The 21,016-nt window shown below is 34.4% G+C and overlaps 1 protein-coding gene and 1 long non-coding RNA gene across 2 annotated transcripts; one reads left to right on the forward strand and one right to left on the reverse strand.

Annotated features, from left to right (window-relative positions):
- Positions 1–14,520: 14,520 nt before the first annotated feature.
- On the forward strand, positions 14,521–15,878 carry LOC145028944 (uncharacterized). The gene is made up of 2 exons (XR_013676270.1): positions 14,521–15,098; positions 15,677–15,878. It is a non-coding gene; the product is annotated as an uncharacterized LOC145028944 (long non-coding RNA).
- A 2,186-nt stretch (positions 15,879–18,064) lies between these two features.
- On the reverse strand, positions 18,065–19,434 carry LOC145031165 (Thioesterase superfamily protein). Its single transcript, XM_078979675.1, has 3 exons — positions 19,115–19,434; positions 18,805–18,951; positions 18,065–18,326 (listed from the first exon to the last, which is right to left on the reverse strand). The coding sequence occupies exons 1-3, from the start codon at positions 19,289–19,291 to the stop codon at positions 18,183–18,185; spliced, it is 468 nt and encodes a 155-aa protein (XP_078835801.1). The 5' UTR covers positions 19,292–19,434; the 3' UTR covers positions 18,065–18,182.
- Between the last annotated feature and the right edge of the window lie 1,582 nt (positions 19,435–21,016).

A 21,016-nucleotide genomic window follows, 5' to 3' on the forward strand; every position in this document is an offset into this window, starting at 1 on the left:
GTTAAAACACAACCCAATCCAACACCAGACGCATTGCTATAAACAGCGAAGTCTTCAACTCCATCGGGTAGAGAAAGTATCGGTGCCTCACATAGTTTCTTCTTTAGCTTCTCGAATGCTTCCTTATGCTTATCACTCCAAGCATATGTAGCTCTTTTGTGGGTCAAAGATGTAAATGGAGTAGCAATCGAAGAAAAGCCTTGGATAAACCTTCGGTAATATCCGGCTAATCCTAAAAAGCTTTGGATCTCGGTGGGACTTTTCGGTTGTTCCCACTTCATCACAGCTTCAATCCTCGCTGGATCAACCATTATCCCTTCTTGGTTGACCACGTGACCCAAGAATTGGACTTCACAAATCCAAAAATCACATTTGGAGAACTTACTCGCAAGTGTCTGCCATGCTCCTCCTAGCCTTTCGAGTAAATCAGAATGTCGTCTATGAACACTATCACGGATTTATCAAGGAACAGATTACAAACCTTATTCATTAAATCCATGAATGCTGTCGGAGCATTGGTTAGTCCAAACGACATAACCAAGAACTCGTAGTGTCCATATCTAGTTCTGAACGCAGTTTTCTCTATATCCTGCTCTCTCACTTTCAGCTGATGATATCCTGACCTTACGTCGATCTTCGAGAAATAGCTCGAACCTTGCAGTTGATTGAATAGGTCATCAATCCTTGGCAATGGATATCTATTCTTTATTGTTGCCTTGTTTAGCTCTCTGTAATCGATGCACATTCTCATACTTCCATCTTTCTTCTTCACGAATAACACCGGAGCTCCCCAGGGTGATGAACTAGGTCTAATGAAACATTTGTCCAACAACTCCTGAAGTTTCATCATCAGCTCCTTCATCTCCGTCGGTGCTAATCGATAAGGTGCTTTTGCTATTGGCGTGGTTCCTGGTAACAAGTCTATTATGAACTCTACTTGTCTATCAGGTGGTAATCCAGGAAGATCTTCGGGAAATACTTCCGGATTATCACACACCACATGAATACTCTACGTCACCTTCTTCTCCTTCTTAGCATCAATCATGAATGCTAAATATGATGTACATCCCTTGGTCAAACACTTTCTGGCTTTCATTAGGGAAATGATTCCAGAATTCACTCGACGTTTGTCCCCATACACCATAAACGATTCCTTCCCAGGCGGGTTTACCTTCACTATCTTCTTCTTGCATAATATCTCGGCATCATTGGCACTAAGCCAATCCATTCCCAACACGATGTTGAAACCATTAAGTTCGATAGGCAATAATTCCTCGTGGAACTTATTCCCATTAAGGTCGATCAAGATGTTTTTCATACGATAGCTAACAGGTACAAACTTGCCACTAGCAACTTCGACTAATAAAGCATTATCTAGTCTATCAACAGCCAAGGCTAGTTTTCTACCAAATTCATGCGATATAAAGGAGTAGTTGGCTCCGGAATCAAATAAAATTTGGGCAGGCAAATTGTTAACGAGAAAGGTACCTGAAGCGACATCAGCTTCATCTTTAGCAGCTTCCAGTGTCATCTGGAATGCTCTCGCCTTTGTCTTTGGCGGAATGTTGGGTCTAGCTGCCTCCCTCTTCTTCGGGCAATCCCTCGACGTGTGTCCCTCCTCACCACAACCATAACAAACTTTCTTAGTGAGGGTACATTCATTGGCATAGTGACCTGGCTTTCCACACTTGTAGCATGTGGTCACCACCTCACACTTTCCATGATGCTTCTTCTTACATTTGTCGCACCATTTCGCTTCGCCCCCACTTCCCCTTGAACCAGACTTCGAGAACTTGTTTTTCTTATTGGACCCTGAAGTTCCATCGAACTTCCTCTTTTCACCAACTTCTATCCTTTCCAGACCCTTTTCCTTCTGTTGGGCTTCCACATTCTTAGCTGCACGTACAGCCGTTTTCAGAGTAGTTGCCATCTTGACTGTCGGGCCAAAGTCGCCAGGCAGTCCATTAGCAAACCTCTCAATTTTGGAGAGTTCCGTTGGCACTAGGTACGGAAATAATTTCATTTTCTCAGTGAATGCCATAGCATAGTCGTCTACGCTCATCCTCCCCTTCTTTAAGTTTTGGAACTCATTGTTCAGATCAATCAGATCTATCTCTAAACAATATTGCACCCTTAGTTGTTCCAAGAACTCTTCCCATGATATTTTCAGGGCTTTCCCTTGTGGCATAGTATCTGCCAACAACTTCCACCAACTTAATACTCCAGTCTTCAGTTGTCTGACTGCAAAGACAGTCTTCTGTTTGTTGCTACAGTCGCAACTTTCAAATACCATCTCCATTTCGGAGATCCAATCCATTATTTCAACAGGCTTTGGGCTCCCAGAAAGACTTGGAGGCTTGGCGCCCAAGAAATTCTTGTACATTCGCCCATCGTTGTTGTTTCTCCTTTCCAGATTGTTCCTTCGTTCTTCTTGAGTCCCAACTTGACTCAAAATGAGACTATTGTTCCCTTCCTCTGATTGCTCGGGAATCAATTCAGGTTCCTCAATAGGTATGACAGGTTCGTCCCTATTATTATGCAACATTTGTCGCATCTCCTCCCTTTGTTCGGCTAACATAGCCCGAATCATGGCTTGCACTCCAGCCATGGTGATCTGTTCTAGTGTTGCGGCTACAACAGGTATTTGCTCAATCATTGGCGGTTGATTCCTGTTTTCATCCGCGTTTCCAGCGCCACTCCTTGTTCTCACCATTTTTGATCTACACACCGAATAATTTCACCTTATTACTCCAAATGATTACATGCTAGTTCTAATATCGTATACATATGCTTAGAATCCTAAACACATAAACCTTCAGATCCGGTTGGCAACAAACCGTAGATCCGAACAAATAATATCATATATGGCAACATATAACATTTAGCACATAAAAGCATTTTAGGCAACGTTCCTAAAATAAACTAGTGCTTGTGTCTAAAATCCAACAGACACACCTCTCAAATTCCACTAAGCATTCTAAGTTTAAGTTTAGAAATCCTACAAATTCCTAGTTCGCTTAAACTAATGCTCTGATACCAACTGTGACATCCCCAAAATCACGGCCAGAAAAGACCGATTTTCATTTATGCTTTTAAAATAAATTCAGAGTAAATCCTTTTGATTTGAAAGAGTTGCGGAATTTGTTCCCAAAACAAAACATGATAAAATAATATTTATCAAAGCATTTCATCAAGAGATGCATTTTCATTATATAATTAAAACTCGGGGTGTCATGTTCCGATACAGACCATTAAGCATAAACAATAACATTACAAGTCATTCAACAAATATATACATATACAGACTTGTAAACAAAACAACTTGATGGTTCGTCCATCTTACGCCCTTGCGCCACTTTCTGTAATTCAAATAAAACTGAGTGGGTCAGGCTTGGGAGCCTGGTGAGCATATAGGGTTTTCAACCCACAATAAATAAATTATATTTAATTTCACCAACCAATCACTATCCCGATTACCCATTCCCGTTATCCTCACTTTACGTCCCTAAAACAACATCTATCTCAAGGGACCTAATCTAGGATTTTCATCGGGACGGACATTACAGCCAAGGGGTTTCCTCAACAATAGATATCCTAAGGCAACCATGAGGGGGATAGAGTACACCGGTGAACACATCGTTCACAACACCTACAGGTTATGAACCTGCTAGCGTTCCACGAGACTATCTAGAAGGAGTCTGTGGTCATTATCCATACTCCGCTGAATAACTAGGTCAACAACAACAACAACATCGAGGCCTCTCATCTGTTTATTACACACCAACTATCTACCCATGTTCTACCCAACATATTAGTAGATAAAAATATACATTTTTATACATAGTTTAAAACCTGTATATCATTTTCATTCAATATATATTCCACATAACAGATGAGGCATACCCACATAACACGTATTTCATAGAAAACAAATCGGATCTATGAGATTAAAGAGAGTGAATATACATTCACGTACATAACAACAAAACTATACACATAACACGTATTTTGTATAAAATACTTCATAATTATGCGTTAGAAGAAAGTAACTACACACTCACTTGATCAGAAGATGATCAGACAACACTACGGCTTGCAGAAGTCGTAATCCTTAACAGATCTGGAAGATCTCTACGAAAATCGAACTTCTCGCGGGCAGAGCTTCGGCTCGGAAACCGCACTTCTCGGGATCTTCAGGATCTCGGGACTCGCTTCGGGACTCGGGAATGATATCGTGGCTTCGGGGGTAAAAACGCAGAGTTTCGGCACAAAGAGGAGAAGAAATGAGCAAGAATACTCGGAACCCTCGCATCCTATTTACAGGAGGTTGATGCCTCGAAAGTACGCGGGGCATACGCCTGTACGCGGGGCGTACGGGCTCCAAAATGCGTCACTGCATGCGTCATCCGAAGTGTCAACACTCTAGCTGTACGCTGGGCGTACTCCGGATGAGTCCGGTGACTCGTCTTCGGATAAGGCCGATATTTAATAATTAAATTTAATTATAAATTATTTAATAAACTTCGAAAATTCATATATCCTTCATACGAACTCCGTTTTCGACGTTCTTTATATCCACGCGAATGTGAGACTATGCTCTTCAACTTTCGTTTAGACTCCATCGGCTAATTTTGATTTTATTTTTATTATTTATTTTTAATAGGACGGGACAGAAAATTTCGTTATAAATTCATAACTTCTTCGTTTGACGTCCGTTCTCGCCTAACTTTTTATCGCTTTGATACTAACAACGAGATCTTCGATTCTCGTTTAGATCACTAAGGCTAAATATCGCTCTAACGTAAATTTCACTTTTTACGTTAATCAGCGTTACCGGTTCTGTCGCGAAACTTCGACAGGTCATAACTTCCTCGTTATAACTCGGATTTCGACATTCTTTATATCTTCGGAAACCTTGTTTCAACTACTACAACATTATCTAAAGATATCAAGTTTATTTTACACTTAAATTTTGACGCTTATTTTTATTCTTAATTAATCAAACCGCATAATTAAGCAATTAAGCATAAAACACATAATACTCAAATAATACACTTATATTATTTCAAAACGGGTTACAAAGGTTAACCTAGACTATCACATTGCTAAAAATGGCAAGCCCAGAAACACAGGCGTTACAGCTGCTGCCCACCTCCCTATGTCCTCCGCCACCTTTGAGGTTCAGTCTAACAACCTCGGTTGTGCTCCGCCATCCTCTCCCGCTGCCACGTTGGAAACCGCCACTATTGCCACTAATATGGCGGTTGTCGTCACTAACGCCACTAGGTGGGGGGCTGGGCTGCATCTTGCAACTCATTAGCTTATATGTGTGTTGTATATGGTTTTGTTTGGCTGGAATTCTAGAGAACAGCCACCACCACCGTGAGGTGGTGGCTGCCACCATCTGCCGCCGCCGGCCACCACAAGGTGGTTGTGTGTGTGTGTGTGTGTGTTTAATTGTTTAGTGTGTGTTTATTTTGATATTTATCATTGTAAAATGTAAATCACAGCTTGGAATAATAAAAGAACTTGAAAACCACCACCTTAGGGTGGTGGCTGCCGCCACCGGCTGCCGTGTCGGGTGGCGGTGTGCTTTAATGGTGTTTGGACTCGTTTGGATGATTTGACAAGGGACTAAAACCCTAATGGGCCTTGAAACCCCATTGGGCCTAACGAAGCTTAAGGGACTCTAATGGACCTAATAAAACCCTAACGGGCTTAATAATATTTTAGTAGGCTTGATAGGACCGATAAAGCCTTAATTGACATAAAAGGCCAACAAATTGATAAATGGGCTTATATTTGGATTGGAAAAACCCTAATGCCATTAAAACCCTAACTTTAAGAATTATTCGGGTCACACAAGAATTATTTAATAACTTGAGATATTAAATAATAAGCATTGGCAAAGATTAATCTAAGCGATAATGGACTTATGGATTAAGTCCTTAATGGGTTAAGTAGGAAACTTAACCCTAATCATCATTTTATGTGAAACCCTAATTTCACTTGGGTTTATTGTTGGGCCTTTCTATTGGGCCTTGATGATTGGATTAATAATGGGCCATCCAAGAATAATTATATGGACTAAAATGATTTAATGGGCCTAGGGTAAGTCCCATGTAAGGGGTTGGGCCTAATTTGTAGAATTGGGCCATAGATGGACCATAGTTGGGCCTTAATTATTGTATGATGTTGGGCCTTAGAATAAGACCATGTATAGGCCTAGGCCCAATTTGGAAAATTGGGCCATATGTTGGGCTTTAATTTCCTAGTGGACTTTGGGCCTAAGGATTGGGCCTTGGGCTTGTATAAAGTCAACCTTGGGGTAATGTAGTAATTATCCAAGTGAGTATCTATGATTATGTGTTGGGACCCAATTATTAATTGGGTGTTATTTTTGTGCTGACAGTTCATGAATCTGTCATCTAGCAACTAGGGTGAAGTCTGCGGGACTTCAGCAATGTGGGGTTATGTCTACGGGACTTCAGCAGTATGAGGTGAGTTACCTTCTAGTAGCGGTGGGTCTAAGGCCACAATGCCGGCCCACCAGTAGGAGACGTATGATAGATGATTGTCTTTGTGATATCATCTAGGTTTGCTACTACCTGATATGTTATATGCTAGCATGATATGTTGTATGTGATAGTAGTAGAGTTCGGTTGTTAGGACCGAAGGGTAGTCAAACACTCCAGATACGTCTGACAGTATGTGATGATATGTTTGCATGCTGGTTTGTTATGTTATATGCGATAGAGGTAGTAGGAGGGGACCAGTCCTCGAGTTCGGTTGTTAGGACCGAAGGGTAGTTCAGGCACCCTAGATATGTCTGATATTATGTTTGTGTTATGTTATATGTGATAGTAGTAGTAGGGGGTGAAATAGTCCCTGAGGTTCGGTTGTTAGGACCGAAGGGTAGTCAGCACCCCAGAATAGCTCGACATGGGTAAGTCAGCGCCCCAGAATGGCTTGACATAGGAAGGACGGCACCCCAGAATGGTCGTACCGGGTAGGTCAGACACCCCAGAAATGCCTGGCAGTATGTATGTGATATGATTGTATGGTATGTGGTATGATGGGGGAACTCACTAAGCCTTGTGCTTACGGTTTTCAGTTTTGGTTTCAGGTACTTCGTGTCTAAAGGAAAGGAGTCGGCTTGATCGCAGCGCATCACACTATGGTTTTCCGCACATGAGATCTTTGGGATTACACTCTGATATTGTTTTATGATAACATGTTTAATTATTTCTACTTTGGTTTTGACATGACATGACATTACAAATGTTTTATTACACTATTGGTTTTATAATGATGTATTTGAAAGTGAAATTTTTTGCCTGTATTTTTGGGATGTTACAGTGTATATATATATATATATATATATATATATATATATATATATATATATATATATATAATCTTATGGTTCTAAATTGAGCCCATATGTTTATATTTCCCTTTTTTAATTATTTGTTGATCATTTGAGGTAGAGCTTCTATCATGGATCACACAGTATTATATGTCTTTAAAGATGGTGGCATTCTTAAGAGAGTAGTGAAGAATGGAGAACACACAGGACAACCTGGCGATTTAGATGAGGTTAAAGGTAGTCTTTTGCACTTCTTCTTTCCATTCTATATTAAGAAGCATTTGTTAACTAACAAGTGATGTGGAAATACATCTAATCAGTCATTGATGTAGGTTAATACACTGAAGTATGTAGTGAAGCTGTCTGATCGTGTTATAATTTCTGAATCACCGAAAGAGGGTGTTGAGTTTTACTTGAAAGATGGTAAATAAATGATTATGTAATTAGGTTATTTTCATTTAACCAAATTTCTTTAAAATAATATTATACTATATTACTAGGTCATTTACGTTTGACACTATCAAAAGCAATTAAGGCCATGACAAGAGAAGAGAAAGCTGATTTGATTGTTCAACCACAGTGTAAGGTTCTGTAAATATATATAATTTTAAATAAATTGATAAATAATGTGTCTTTTTATGACCCACAGATGCATTTGGTGAAGAAGGGGTTACAATTACATCACTACCAAATGGTTTCTCTCCAACTCCACCAAATTTTATGCCTCATGTTGCATTAGAATTGGTATCTTTCAGATCTGTAGTTGATTATAATATTTTTGGACCAAACTACCCCTATATATTGTTTCTATAGTTAAAAATTTTGATTTTAAGATTTTTGGACGAAACTACCCCTGCATATTGGTTTTAAACTTTAAAAAAATTGTTTTTAACAGTTTTAGACCAACCTACCCCTGCATACTAATTTTATAGTTAATTTTTTTTTAATTTTAACAGTTTTGGACAAAAATGCCCTTGCATAATGTTTTTATGCTTAAAAAAATTTGAATTTAACAATTTTGGATGACACAACTCTTGCATATCGTTTTTATAGTTAATATTTTTTTTATTTGAACGGTTTTGAACTCAGATTGATGTTGAATATATTTAAGTAGTTAGGTGCTAAATGCAATAAACAGCAACGAGCTTTGAATTTACACGTTTTTTTGGGCGTTTTTTTTTTTGTAATTTCTTTTATTTTTTTCCAAAAACCAAACTACATTGCTATTTGGTGCATTTTCCATTTTTACGAGTAAAATGACCGAAATGGAAACATACTTTCAGTTTATATTTATTTTTTTCCATTTTTACGAGTGAAATGCCCCAAGTGCATTCTCATTTAGGAAAGAAGAACCATTGATACACTAACCGTCGGATTTAATCTCCGATTTCACAACTTCACCAATCTTTAAGGTAACTTCTATACCAGACGAATGATGTGTTTGTTTTCTTTGTTGTCTAAGATTACATTTTCTAATTTTGTTTTTATTTTTTATTGTTGCATAGCAGGTGTTCGCTGGAATACATACATGAATCTACATGTCAAGAATGAAGCTTTTTTAGGTGGATTTGTCACCGGCATTTTTCGTTGATTTGTAGCATCACCAGGTAACTTTTGTTATTTTTTATGTTCATTTTACTATGTTTAATATATAGATTGGTAATAAAATTAATGAACATTAAAAGATCATGCATTTGAGAAATTGAGTTTATGAAAATACCTTTTTTTTTTAGGGGTAGTTGTTGCCTGGAAAGCTGCAAATGTGAAAATTGGAACTATAGTGGTCGTATGTGGACTAAGTGCAGTTAGGCAAGTTGTATGATTCTTATGACTTATATAAATGATTCTTATGAACTTATATAAAGATACAACTTTAAACGGGTCCATAAAATAGGACAATGTATGTTTTTTAAATTGAATTGTCACATAACAATACTCAAACTATAAATAAATAGTTGATCAAATGACATTTACAAAGAACAAAAAATAAAATAAAAAAAATTATCGCATCTGACCCCCGCAACGCGGTGGTCCCCACCTAGTTGCATTTATGTATAAGAAAATTTTAACATTTTAAAAGATTAATCGAGGGGTAGCACGTGCTACCCCTACCAACTAAGTAAATTTGCCGCTGTGTTCCACCCTCACCATTATCCTTTTCCGAGTGGAACCAACCTTCACATTTTTCTTTGAACCCATCGTATTTTCGTAAGTAAACTTCACATAACCATCCCAAATTGAATTCATACCAAAACCGTATGAGAAACCCAACCTGAACCATCATGATTAGTGAAGAGCTCTAAAACTATGAGAAACCCAACCTAATGGGACATCGTTTGTCCACGGATCCACATGGGATGTTTTAGAAAATACTAAAAATGGGCGATGATGCCTCAAATGCATCATCAAACAAGTTTTCTGAGATGGACAATGACACTTGACTCGAACAATTATGCAATATCATCGGATATATGTTGCTTCTTTGACTTCAACAACGAGAATGTCGAGATTGAGTTGCAAGAATGTACGTCAACACCTGTCTGGAAGAGATAAATTAAGGAGAAAAAGCTTTATAACCAACTTTATCGAATGAAAAAACAAATTGATTAGTAGATAAGTTTGAAACATTTTACTTCAAGTTATTATTCGCAATGGCTAGAATTGGTAATAAATTATGTATAAGAGTAATAGCATGTTAGATAGTACACGAGATTGAAGATTCTAACTTAGCGACAAACACCAATCATATAATAGGAGCTGCATTTCAAGTGGCAAGTGGCTGAAGCGGTTGAAGGAAAGACAAAATAAGATTTCAGCGAAGTTATTATAATTATTCTTATGCCATGTTTAAAACCATTTAGTTTAAATTAATGAAATTTTTAATTAATATTAATCTTATATTTATATTTATATTTATATTTATTTAGTAAGTAAATGTTTTACAATTAATAATCATTATGTGTATTAAAAAACAAAAAAAAATGTTAAAAGATAAAAAAAATAAGTATATATATATATATATATATATATATATATATATATATATATATATATATATATATATATATATATATATATACTAGCCGTTACCCGCGCACAGCGGCGGGGACAAATAACTTCTTTCAAAGATATTTTTTTAAAGAAAAATGTTATGTTCCAGAAGAAAGTTCATCTCGTGGGTGAGAGGAATGACGGTAGTCGTGATAGTGGTTGGTTGAAGGCGGAAGGAGGCAGAGCGGCTGTTGTGGTGGTGGTTATACTGTCTTGGTTACTGGTTAGGGTTCTTCGAGAGAGTGTGCATATATTTCTTACTTTGAAGGGATTACGAAGATAGACATTATGAGATGGCTTGTTACCAATGTGAGAGAAGAGATCCTCTATAAATTGTTAACATTGACCGCTTCAAATGGCTGAATTGTTGAGATTGACGGGTTCAATTTGCAAATGAATTTTTCTATTAATTTGATACGAGATTTTTATGGGATAAAAGATAAGGTTAAAGTTTTAATATTATTATATTATAAATAGGTTGTACTTCAAGCTTAATAGTTTGTCTTAAAAAAATAATATTATTATATTCAATCTATTTATAGAAATAATTAGATTTCTTTTATAAGTAGTAAAGATATATATATATATATATATATATATATATATATATATATATATATATATATATATATATATATATATATATATATATATATATGATGGTTTGAAAGATAGAGAAAGTGGGGAGGATGTACTAGAGGTGTTTGGCAAAAAAAAGTTTATTACTTATTAGTTTATAGCTTATTAGTTTATAAACTAATAAATTAAAGGGAGTTAACTTATGAAAAAATGATTTATTAATGGTTTGTCAATGCTAAAAGTTACTTTTATAAAAATATTGTTTTCCCAAACACCCATGAAAATGAAAGTTGAAAATAATCATAACACAAAGTCTTAGGTGTAGTTTGGTTTTTGGAAAAATCAATAGATTTCAATTCAAAAATTGAGAAACTCTGCGAGGAAGCTGAAGAAAAAAACAAAGCTTAGAAACAACAAATGGATTCCTTGACTTTATCACTTTCCTCACAACCCAAGATCAATAATCCACAAAGTAGTCCCTTGTGGAACAAACTCGAACCCAACTTCACATCCTTCCCAAAACCACCACCATCACCACCCACTCATAGTCCATACAAACCATACCCATCATCCTCTGTAAATCCAAAACCACATAATCCTCCGATTCCGATTCAAAATCTTTCGCTTCAAAAGTAACCATGATTGTTCATGAAAGAACGCTATGAAAGTGGGCAACTCAAGAGGTGGTCGAGCAACCTCTCTACATCTGTAACACCCATAATTTCAGTGGTTGCATTGTTGCTATAATACTCGGTCATAGTAAAAATGTGTTTTAACAAAAACATTTTAAAATATCAGAGTTGTTACATCCTGGTGTTTCAATATCAATATCCACAACCACAGTAAAAATGAAGAGATTATATCGTATCTTCTATTCCTCCAAAATCCTCTCCTAGTAGTGAATCTCAATCCCTTTCACCTGAGTACATAGCACCATAGTTGTTAAACTTATACGAGTCACGAGTGACTCGTACGAATCGAGTCATTTAACACCCAAAAACGAGGCGACTCGTATGCTGACTCATTTCTTGTTCGACTCGGTCAAAATTCACAAGTTATGGCTTGATTCGTACCGAGTCGAGTCAACTCGTGACTCGGACGAGTATATGACCAACTGATAATTAATCGAGCATGTAATCCATTGCTATTTTAGAAAGCACTAATGTTGGGTTGGAGGAAATCAAATCAATACCATACAAAACTCTCTCAAGTTCCATGTTTTCTCTTTCAGTGTGGAATTTGACTTCTACTTCTCCTTTAATATAGTTTTGTTCTTCAACCTGCTATGTTTTTTTCTTCCGCGTGGCCTTCCAAGGTTAGGAGGAGGCTCGATTTCTTCTACAGGTGAGAATAGAGATAGGAGTAAAGCTAGAAAAGCAAATGAGAAGATTTTCAAGGATTGAGAGTTGAGGCGATGTATATCTCTTAGAATAAAATAGAGTAAATGTTGGTAGAAAATGTTTTTGGGAAAACCAATAGGTTTATGGAGAAACCAAAAGGCATAATTGGTAATTAAAGTGGATGGAGGACAGTTGGAGTTTCTTGGAATTGTTTACATAATACAAACATTTAAGTATTTTAAATAAATATTGAGTTTTTATATAATAAGGTGAAAAGGTGATACACACACACACACACACACATATATATATATATATATATATATATATATATATATATATATATATCATGACTCTTACGAGTCGAGTCACGAGTAGAAATTTTCATTTTCGATTTACAAGTCGAGTCACGAGTTAACAACTATGCATAGCACCACTATGTATAGTCCATAGTGAGTTACATGTGTTTTTAATCAACAATCTCATTCAATTCATAAACTCGTATAGGTTAAATATCCAAATAATCAAATAAATCAAATATTCAAATATATCAGCCAAATGTGAAATAAATCTCATATAAACTCGGTACAATAAACAATTGGAGATATTCTCCAAGTCAATATGTTACATCAAAATTAATAAGTGTAGTACTTATTTTATCTGTTACTTATTTTATCAACTCAAATATTTTATATGGGATATTAGCTTGTTAACCCCATATGGCATGTATACAAAAAGTGATTTGGAAAACGGTCAAAATGATAACTTCTAAACATAGTTGAATTCTCACCACGTCACTACACCACTGATGCTACTTCAACACCAAATCCACCACCCATTATGGGTACTCACTATTCCACATCAGTAAATTTTCTCATAATTTGAATTGCTCAAAAAATTAAATAATAAATGAAACAATTAAAAACACGAGATTTAATTAAAAAAAAATAGGTTATCTTAATTTAAATAAAAAAATTATATAATAAACTAAATATAAACTTGTCTCCTTGTATTTTATTGTAGATTCGTCTTTCACCGACACAATCCTCCATTATCCCCGCCTTTTGCTCTTGAAGTTGAATGTAACAATCAAACTTTTACATAAGAAAGTCATTTCGTTTGAGTTCAAATTTTTTTGACTCGATCTTGACACTTCTATCCCTTCAAACCGGTCAATGTGGAAGTTTTTCCACTTGAATGTCCATCTCATCATTGAGGTTGATTATGTTTAGGCTGAACGGAGTGAGATTCGCCACCGGGTCACCAAGGCTCACTATAAACAAGACAACACCGCCCCCTAGCTCTCGCTAGAGGACTCGCCAAGAGATACTCCTCAATTGCATGGCGAGTAGAAAGAGAAGACAGTGGAAGAAATTGATTGGTGCAGAGGAATTGAATGAGATGCAAATAGTTTGACTCCTTTTCCCAGCCACTTTATTTAATTTACCATTTTAATTTCCAGTAGTTCATTTATTTTCCACAAAATTCAATTGCACATTTACTTTCGATAGTAAAAAAACGTTTTTTATAATAAAATTCAAAATTTATAATACCATTTCACTACTTTCACACACACACACAAAAAAAACATTTTCTAATAAATAAAAATTAAAAAATTCATCTACCATTCAACTACTATAAATCAAACCACATTCTAAACATTTCACACACACACAAAATATCATTATCTCAATTCACCAACACAAAAAATGTCTTCATCTCAAACAAAAAAAAAAAAAAAAAAAAAAAAACCCCAAGAACCAACAAAAAGAAATCTTCAAACCTTCCATCACTACACCTTCCACCTCCAAACACTCAATCAACAAACCTTCCATCACCGCCATGTTATCGACAATCATTTAAAATGAAGTGTTTGTCGTTAAAAAAATTTATGTCATTAATTAAAAAAAAATGTTTGTGTGATATATATATATATATATAGGAGTAGTATGAAATGAAAACACCTAAAAGATTGAGAACGCGAGAACATTTCTGAACCATTCAAATTAATAGAAGTAGGGCTAAGATAAAAGAGGCCATTTATGTCAAATTTAAAACTACGGATATCAAAATGTAAATAAGGTATCAACATAAAGGGCATGCAAGTAAATTCATTTTAATTAGTTCCTTACAATTAACTCTCTCTCTCTCTCTCTCTCTCTCTCTCTCTCTCTCTCTCTCTCTCTCTTGTTTTTTATCCTCTTTGTACTTTCACACATCAAACCGTAGTATATAACCTTATACCAGCCGCCATCTTCTCTAAAACACCATTGCCATCTTCTCTGCCTCTCCATCTTATCAACAACCATCACAACGTCTTCAGCAACTTAAACTACAACGAGAAGCATCCATCGTTGGACGAGAGTCGTTTTTAGCATTTCCGGGTCCACTAGGAAAGGACTGTTCATTCTTTCACAGCTTCTCCAGAAGAAGTCAAAAGCGGAGATGGTCTAAAGATGTTAGACTCGGCATTTGGTATTGTTTTCACGTCTTGAACGACATACGAAATCAGAAAGTCATGGACCATTGCAACTCTCCGGTTGGTGCTTAAGAGAAAAAGGATGAGTTTGGCGATTGGGCAGCGAAGATGGATGGTTGAATTGAAGGAAGGTTGTAGGTGGGTAGGAAAGCGGTCGTGGAAGCGGATGAGGTTGGAAACAACGGAGTCTGGCTGTATTTCAACAAATACATCATCTTTACCAAAAAGAATGGGTTATCAAGACTTAATTTTCAATTCGATGTTGAAGCCTAAGACCAAGGTATGTTTCGGTTTACAATTCATGATCATCTATGATTATATGTCCGTTTGTTTCTCGTTTGATGTAAAATACTGTATTTTTTCTAATTAAAAGGTCTCATTTGTTTACCATTTACCTTTTGAATATAAAACTATGTTTTCTAAGGAACCCTTAATATTTTTTGATTTTTTTTTTCAACTTATATATTATTCACATAAATAAAACTCTATTCATATATGACTAAATAATATTAAATAAATTTCCAGAAAATATTATATTTTATATGATAGGAAATTGAAAAGCTTAGAAAAGTACTAAACTGTTAATAAAGGTATCAAGCAAATGAAGTTGATGATATAAATAAATGATATTCTCAGTTCAGTCCCATACATAAGTATTTACTATGAATTATGAAAATATTTGAAAAACTTGAAAAAACAAACTACAAAAAAACGGTTTATTCTCTTTGATATAATTGTATTTATTGTTAATGATTACAACTTTGTTTTATTCATTTATGATCAAAATTATGTTTGATTAATGAGTTAAGCATTTACTTTGGACGAGTATACATAATTCTTTCTTTAACATTTTTGCAGATAGAATGAATAAACATGCATACAGTGGGAGGTGGGAGATTTACCAAATGAAACACCGACACCAATACCTCTCTCGGAAAGAGTGTAAATGTGTTTTTATTCATTTATGATTGTCATTGTAGGATTAGTTTCCTTGTCAAACAAAATATATATTGTAACTTATTCATTTACTACTATAATTATATTCTTATATGAATAGAAATGTGTTTTATTTATTTATATACAATTACCGTTTTAGTTGATTTTATAATCTTTATTTCATGTTTTGTTTATTTACGATTACAAGTGTATTCATAAATACGACTGAGTTAATTCATTTATAATTTACAATATTATTCATTTATAAATGAAATGTATAAATCATTATTTATGAAGAAGTTTTTTTTTTTTAAATTAATGAGGTAAACCAATTAATTATCCATTCTCTTGATATTTGATTGCTAAAAATGAAAGAAAAAAAAAACGTTTTCTTAGATAGACATTAAATCATGATTTTATTAATTATTGGTTCATTAAAAAAATAAAATCTAAAAAAAGAGATATTTTGGGTAATTGTCGTCATAATCACTAAAATTTAGGAAATCATAATTTAATTAGATGGTAAAATTGCATTTATGCCCTCATAAAATACCTAGTCTACAATTGTTCTCGTGTTCTCAACCTTTTAGACGTTCTCATTTGATCTTTTCCTTATATATATATATATATATATATATATATATATATATATATATATATATATATATATATATATATATATATATATATACATAAAAATTATTTAATATTAAATAAATGTTTGTTTATTAAAATAAAGTAATTAAATTAAATTACAAAAAGAAAATACAAAAAATATATTTTATATAATATTAAATAAAAAATGTTTGTTTATTAAAATATAGTAATTAAATTAAATTAGAAAAAAAAATTGAGTGTTAATAGTGTTACCACTACTTACCAAATGTTAAGTTTAGGTGTTAAAAGGAAAAAAATGAAGTTGCATTTAAAATGATGATGTTGCAGGGTGCTAAAAGTGTGAGACCCTTGTTGAATCTATCTTATACTCCAGGCATTTTAACCCTTACTCTAATAGAAATAGGTGATGATATTAAGATAATTCCCGACTTTCGAGATGTGGGTATCTCCAAGAAAGAACAAAGTTCAATTCATAATAATTCTTAGCTAGTGACTCTCTAAAACAAAAGGATTATATATACTACCACAAAAGACAAGACAAAATGGTATAACAGCCAACATAATCAGGTATTGTTCACACTAACAAAACAACCAATAACAACCATAATACCAAAAAGACCAAACTACCCTTACAACCAAAAAGATAATAGAATAACTCAACTAAAGCAAATCAACTAAAAGCACTCTAGGATTAGTTGAGACTTATGAGAGTGTCACCACTCCCCTTAGCCTTAGCATGTCTGATTGTTTGGTATAGCTATTTGCTTTAGAATTTTTGGGTCGCTTGTTATGGATTGCTTTTGAACTTCCAATTGAAGCAACTATTTCGGTGCCTTCTTCTACTCATGCCAAACATTGATATACCGAAAAGATTTACGTGGTTTTTGGGATGCTCACAATTGTTTGAGAGCCTCAGCGAGGATGTCGTCGAGGTCGCTACTCCAACTTTTATGTTGGTTTTTTAGAAGGTTGTACATTCCGTTGAAGAAAATGTGTCATTATTCTGGTAAACACATTTAACTTCGTCGTGGAAGTGATTTATAATCAGCTCATAAATGATAAAACATTTCTTTGGACTGAGTTTCTCATTTTGTTGTCTTGAGAGGCAAAAATCCAAGCACCCAGTAAAGCAGTTTCTTCATTTTCATCCCACGCCCTCAGTCCCAATTTTCATCCCACGCCTTCAGTCCCACTTGAGCGGACTTTGTTTTTTTCACTTTTTTCTTTGAAAGTCATTGGTGCTCACTGAATTGTCTGTCGGGTATTTCATAGGGAGATTTCGGTGGGGTTGTGGAGATTGTTAGGTTTAAAACTTTGGTTGTTGAAATCGGAATTGTGGTTTGTAAAAAGTTTGTTGGAAAAACTTTGGGTTGGTAAAGGATGTTGGAAAAGGTTTTATTAGGGGATTTGGGAGCCTTGGAGCAAGTTCATGAAGGCACTTAAGGAGACTCAAAATTCAGATATAGTGAGAACAAAGATTTCGATTTGGTGGAGTGTTTGGATTTTTTTTCCATGGTGTAAGAGTAAGAAAATTGAATTGGAATGAATTCTAGTATTTGTAGTAGATAAAAAAAATAATGGAATAAAATCTTAATTTACTGTTTAATTATTACCGAAACGACATATGTATGAACGGATATAGTGTATTGTGATCGAGGGACCCTCATATTTTTCCTTCCATTTACCCAAATATTTGTCAAACATCATTTATAATGACAATACTTCATTCAAACGGTTTGTAGAGATACATGTAGGAGATATAGTGTACTTTGATCAAGGGGCTTACTCAATATGAGAAGATACCTAAAGTTCATAGTTTACTTGATACAGCCAAATACTTAGTATGTCGCCCTTGTGCAATTATTTTTCCAGTTTTCTTCTTCCTAAATTCTACACTCACAACAGCAACAGCCTTCCCCACACGCAATGCTTTCGCCTCTATCTCAATCTCATCCTGTAACCAAAACATGAAATCTTTTTATCATTTGATAAATGCACATTGCAATACTCAAAGGCTTCAAGCCCTCCATTTTGAATGATTAAATCTTGTTTTGCATCAAGATTCAAGTCCTTAACGTTATAAATAAAAAGAGATAGTTTACATTTGTTATTGGCTATAGAAAGCCAAAAAGTGTTTACGAGATTTGTAAATTATGATTGAGAACAAGGGATAGAAATATACTTTTGGAAGTTGAAGTTTGTATATAATATATAGTTTGCAATCCATGATTCTTCCCTAAATCCTAATACAACAAGGATTCAAGATTCTTGAGACTATCTTCCATGGGGCAAAAGCAATTTTTTTCCACAAATATGTTAACATTCTATGATAAAAACATATATAAAGAGGATTACAATCAACATCATAGAAAGTGGAATTAGGATGATATGTTCATAGTAATGAATTACGAACAGATGAAAGAGATACGTACACCAACAAAAGCAGCATCCAAGTATGAAACATTGATCTCTACTGAAACTCCGGTGGTCGTTACACTGTCCATTGTCATGATTACAGACGAACCCACCACATCCACTAGCGCAGCCGTAGCTCCACCGTGCAAGGAATTACCTACGTTCTTCAATCCATAATTTCGAAAAAAGCAAATTGGTTACTGAATCTTCAATTTCACTGAAAACAAAGCAACTAAAGGGTGTCTGATTTTCCCCAAAGTAATTTCTTAGGGTTACAAAGATCGTTCATTTTGTTGAATCGATGGAGTGAAAGATGCCCTAACTAACCAGTAAACGAGGAGGAACTTTCATGGAGCAAAGGACGCGACCACGTTCTATGAGATCTACTTTAAGGCCTGACATAATCATGGGCTCGAAGAACCTGAAAGGCATGGAATCAATATCCTCGGATGATACACCGGAGCTGCTTTTCTCCAAGAAACTCTTCACCAATTCAAAATCCATCGTTGTGTGTTTGACTGTTTGGATTTGAATTTGATACTTTCTTCTTCTTCAGGGTTGAGCTGCTTTGCATACCATAAAACCCACCCCGACCTCGTTGGTTTTAAACACGGAGAGCACTGAGCAGTGGGCTAGGTAGGTTCTCTGCTAACGTGCGCGAAAGACTTCGTTGACTAAATAGTTCGCAGATGTTAGAATAAGACAAAACCTCATTTTCTGTTTTTTTTTTTTTTTTTTTCACAATCTCAGAAATAATTCCTAAAGAATTTATATCATTTTTATAAATTTTTTAATAAACTAGATTATAACATGCGTAAAATGTAGAGAATATATAAAAAATTACATATAAAAGTATAAAATGTTGGCAGAAGAATAATTAAAAATAAAGGAATGGAAATAGAATTAATGTTATTGGTAACATTGAAAAAATCAATAAAATATTTGAATATCTATAATCAATGAAGTATCTCTTTATAAATAACGTTTTTTGTTTTATTAGTTTGAAGACCTTCGTTATCACATATAAGTACATTCAAGACTATATCTTTTTAATTTATATTATTCTTAGGTTCGGAAATCAATGTAAATGTAAAGTTGTCTTTTTCTTTGTTGCTAATGTATTAATGAATGCAATACAAATTATTGCTACGGTTAGAGCTTGTAGTGCATCAGTCGATTTGTTAATTACATTCATATTTTTTTCTAAAAATTTACAACTTTTTATATTTTCTTTGAGTTAATGTTTTATTATTGATTTGTAATAATAATAATAATAATAATAATAATAATAATATGTTTGGTATAGGAGGATCCTCAAACACTTGTGGGAATTATATTTGACTCATTGCAACAGATTACTTTTTAGAAAGAAAAAAAAAATTAACCTTTCAAAAAGAATTATTGTTTCAAGCTCTTTTGCATTTTTTATTACAACCATTGATTTTCTTAGTTCCAAACATACATGATGTTTACACTCTTCTCTCCTCTGATGTTCTTGTTCAACTTTCTAAGGTGTTGAAAGGACCGGCGTTGATGATCATTGGACATTAGCATATAACATAAATGATTTTTCAAGAATCCTGAAAGTAAATCTGTTTCTAACTCAAGTTACGACAATACCCTTGTGTTTTTCTATCATGTGTTTATCATAACATTTATTAAGGGTATTAATATCAACTTATACAAATCTCCAAATATAAGTCAATTTTAATCAAGGGGCAAAATGCTCCTTTTTCTTGATGGATAAGACAAATCCGACCTATATGAAAACTGTCAAATGTCCTTTAGAATCTGAAATGTCATAAGTTGTCTTTTTAGTTGAATTATCTGTCATTTTTTATTTTCATTTAAGTTCTTTTTGGGTTTAAACAAAAGGAAAAACAACATAATTTCGTTGTAAGGAAAAAAAAATCAGAGTATAAGGCTATAATTTGTATAAAACCCGATAATGATAGTTCATAACATTGGCCTAACTCATCTAATTTTGTATCATACACTAAAAGAACAAATAAAAGAATAAAAAATGGCTGCAATGAAAACCTTGTTTCGTGTCGCAATAAGTTGGCATAAAACTCAACAGTTCTTGAATATATGAAGAGTCTACTCTTCAAAAATGAAATTGAAAACTATAATAAGTAACCAGTTCGTGTAGATGTGCAGTCCATAATCAAATCCAATTGTCCAAGTATACATGAAGGGCTAATTTTCTTATAAAAGAGCATGACAAAA

Source organism: Lactuca saligna, chromosome 2 (assembly GCF_052625555.1).
Source record: "Lactuca saligna cultivar CGN05327 chromosome 2, ASM5262555v1, whole genome shotgun sequence".
NCBI classification, from domain to species: domain Eukaryota; kingdom Viridiplantae; phylum Streptophyta; class Magnoliopsida; order Asterales; family Asteraceae; genus Lactuca; species Lactuca saligna.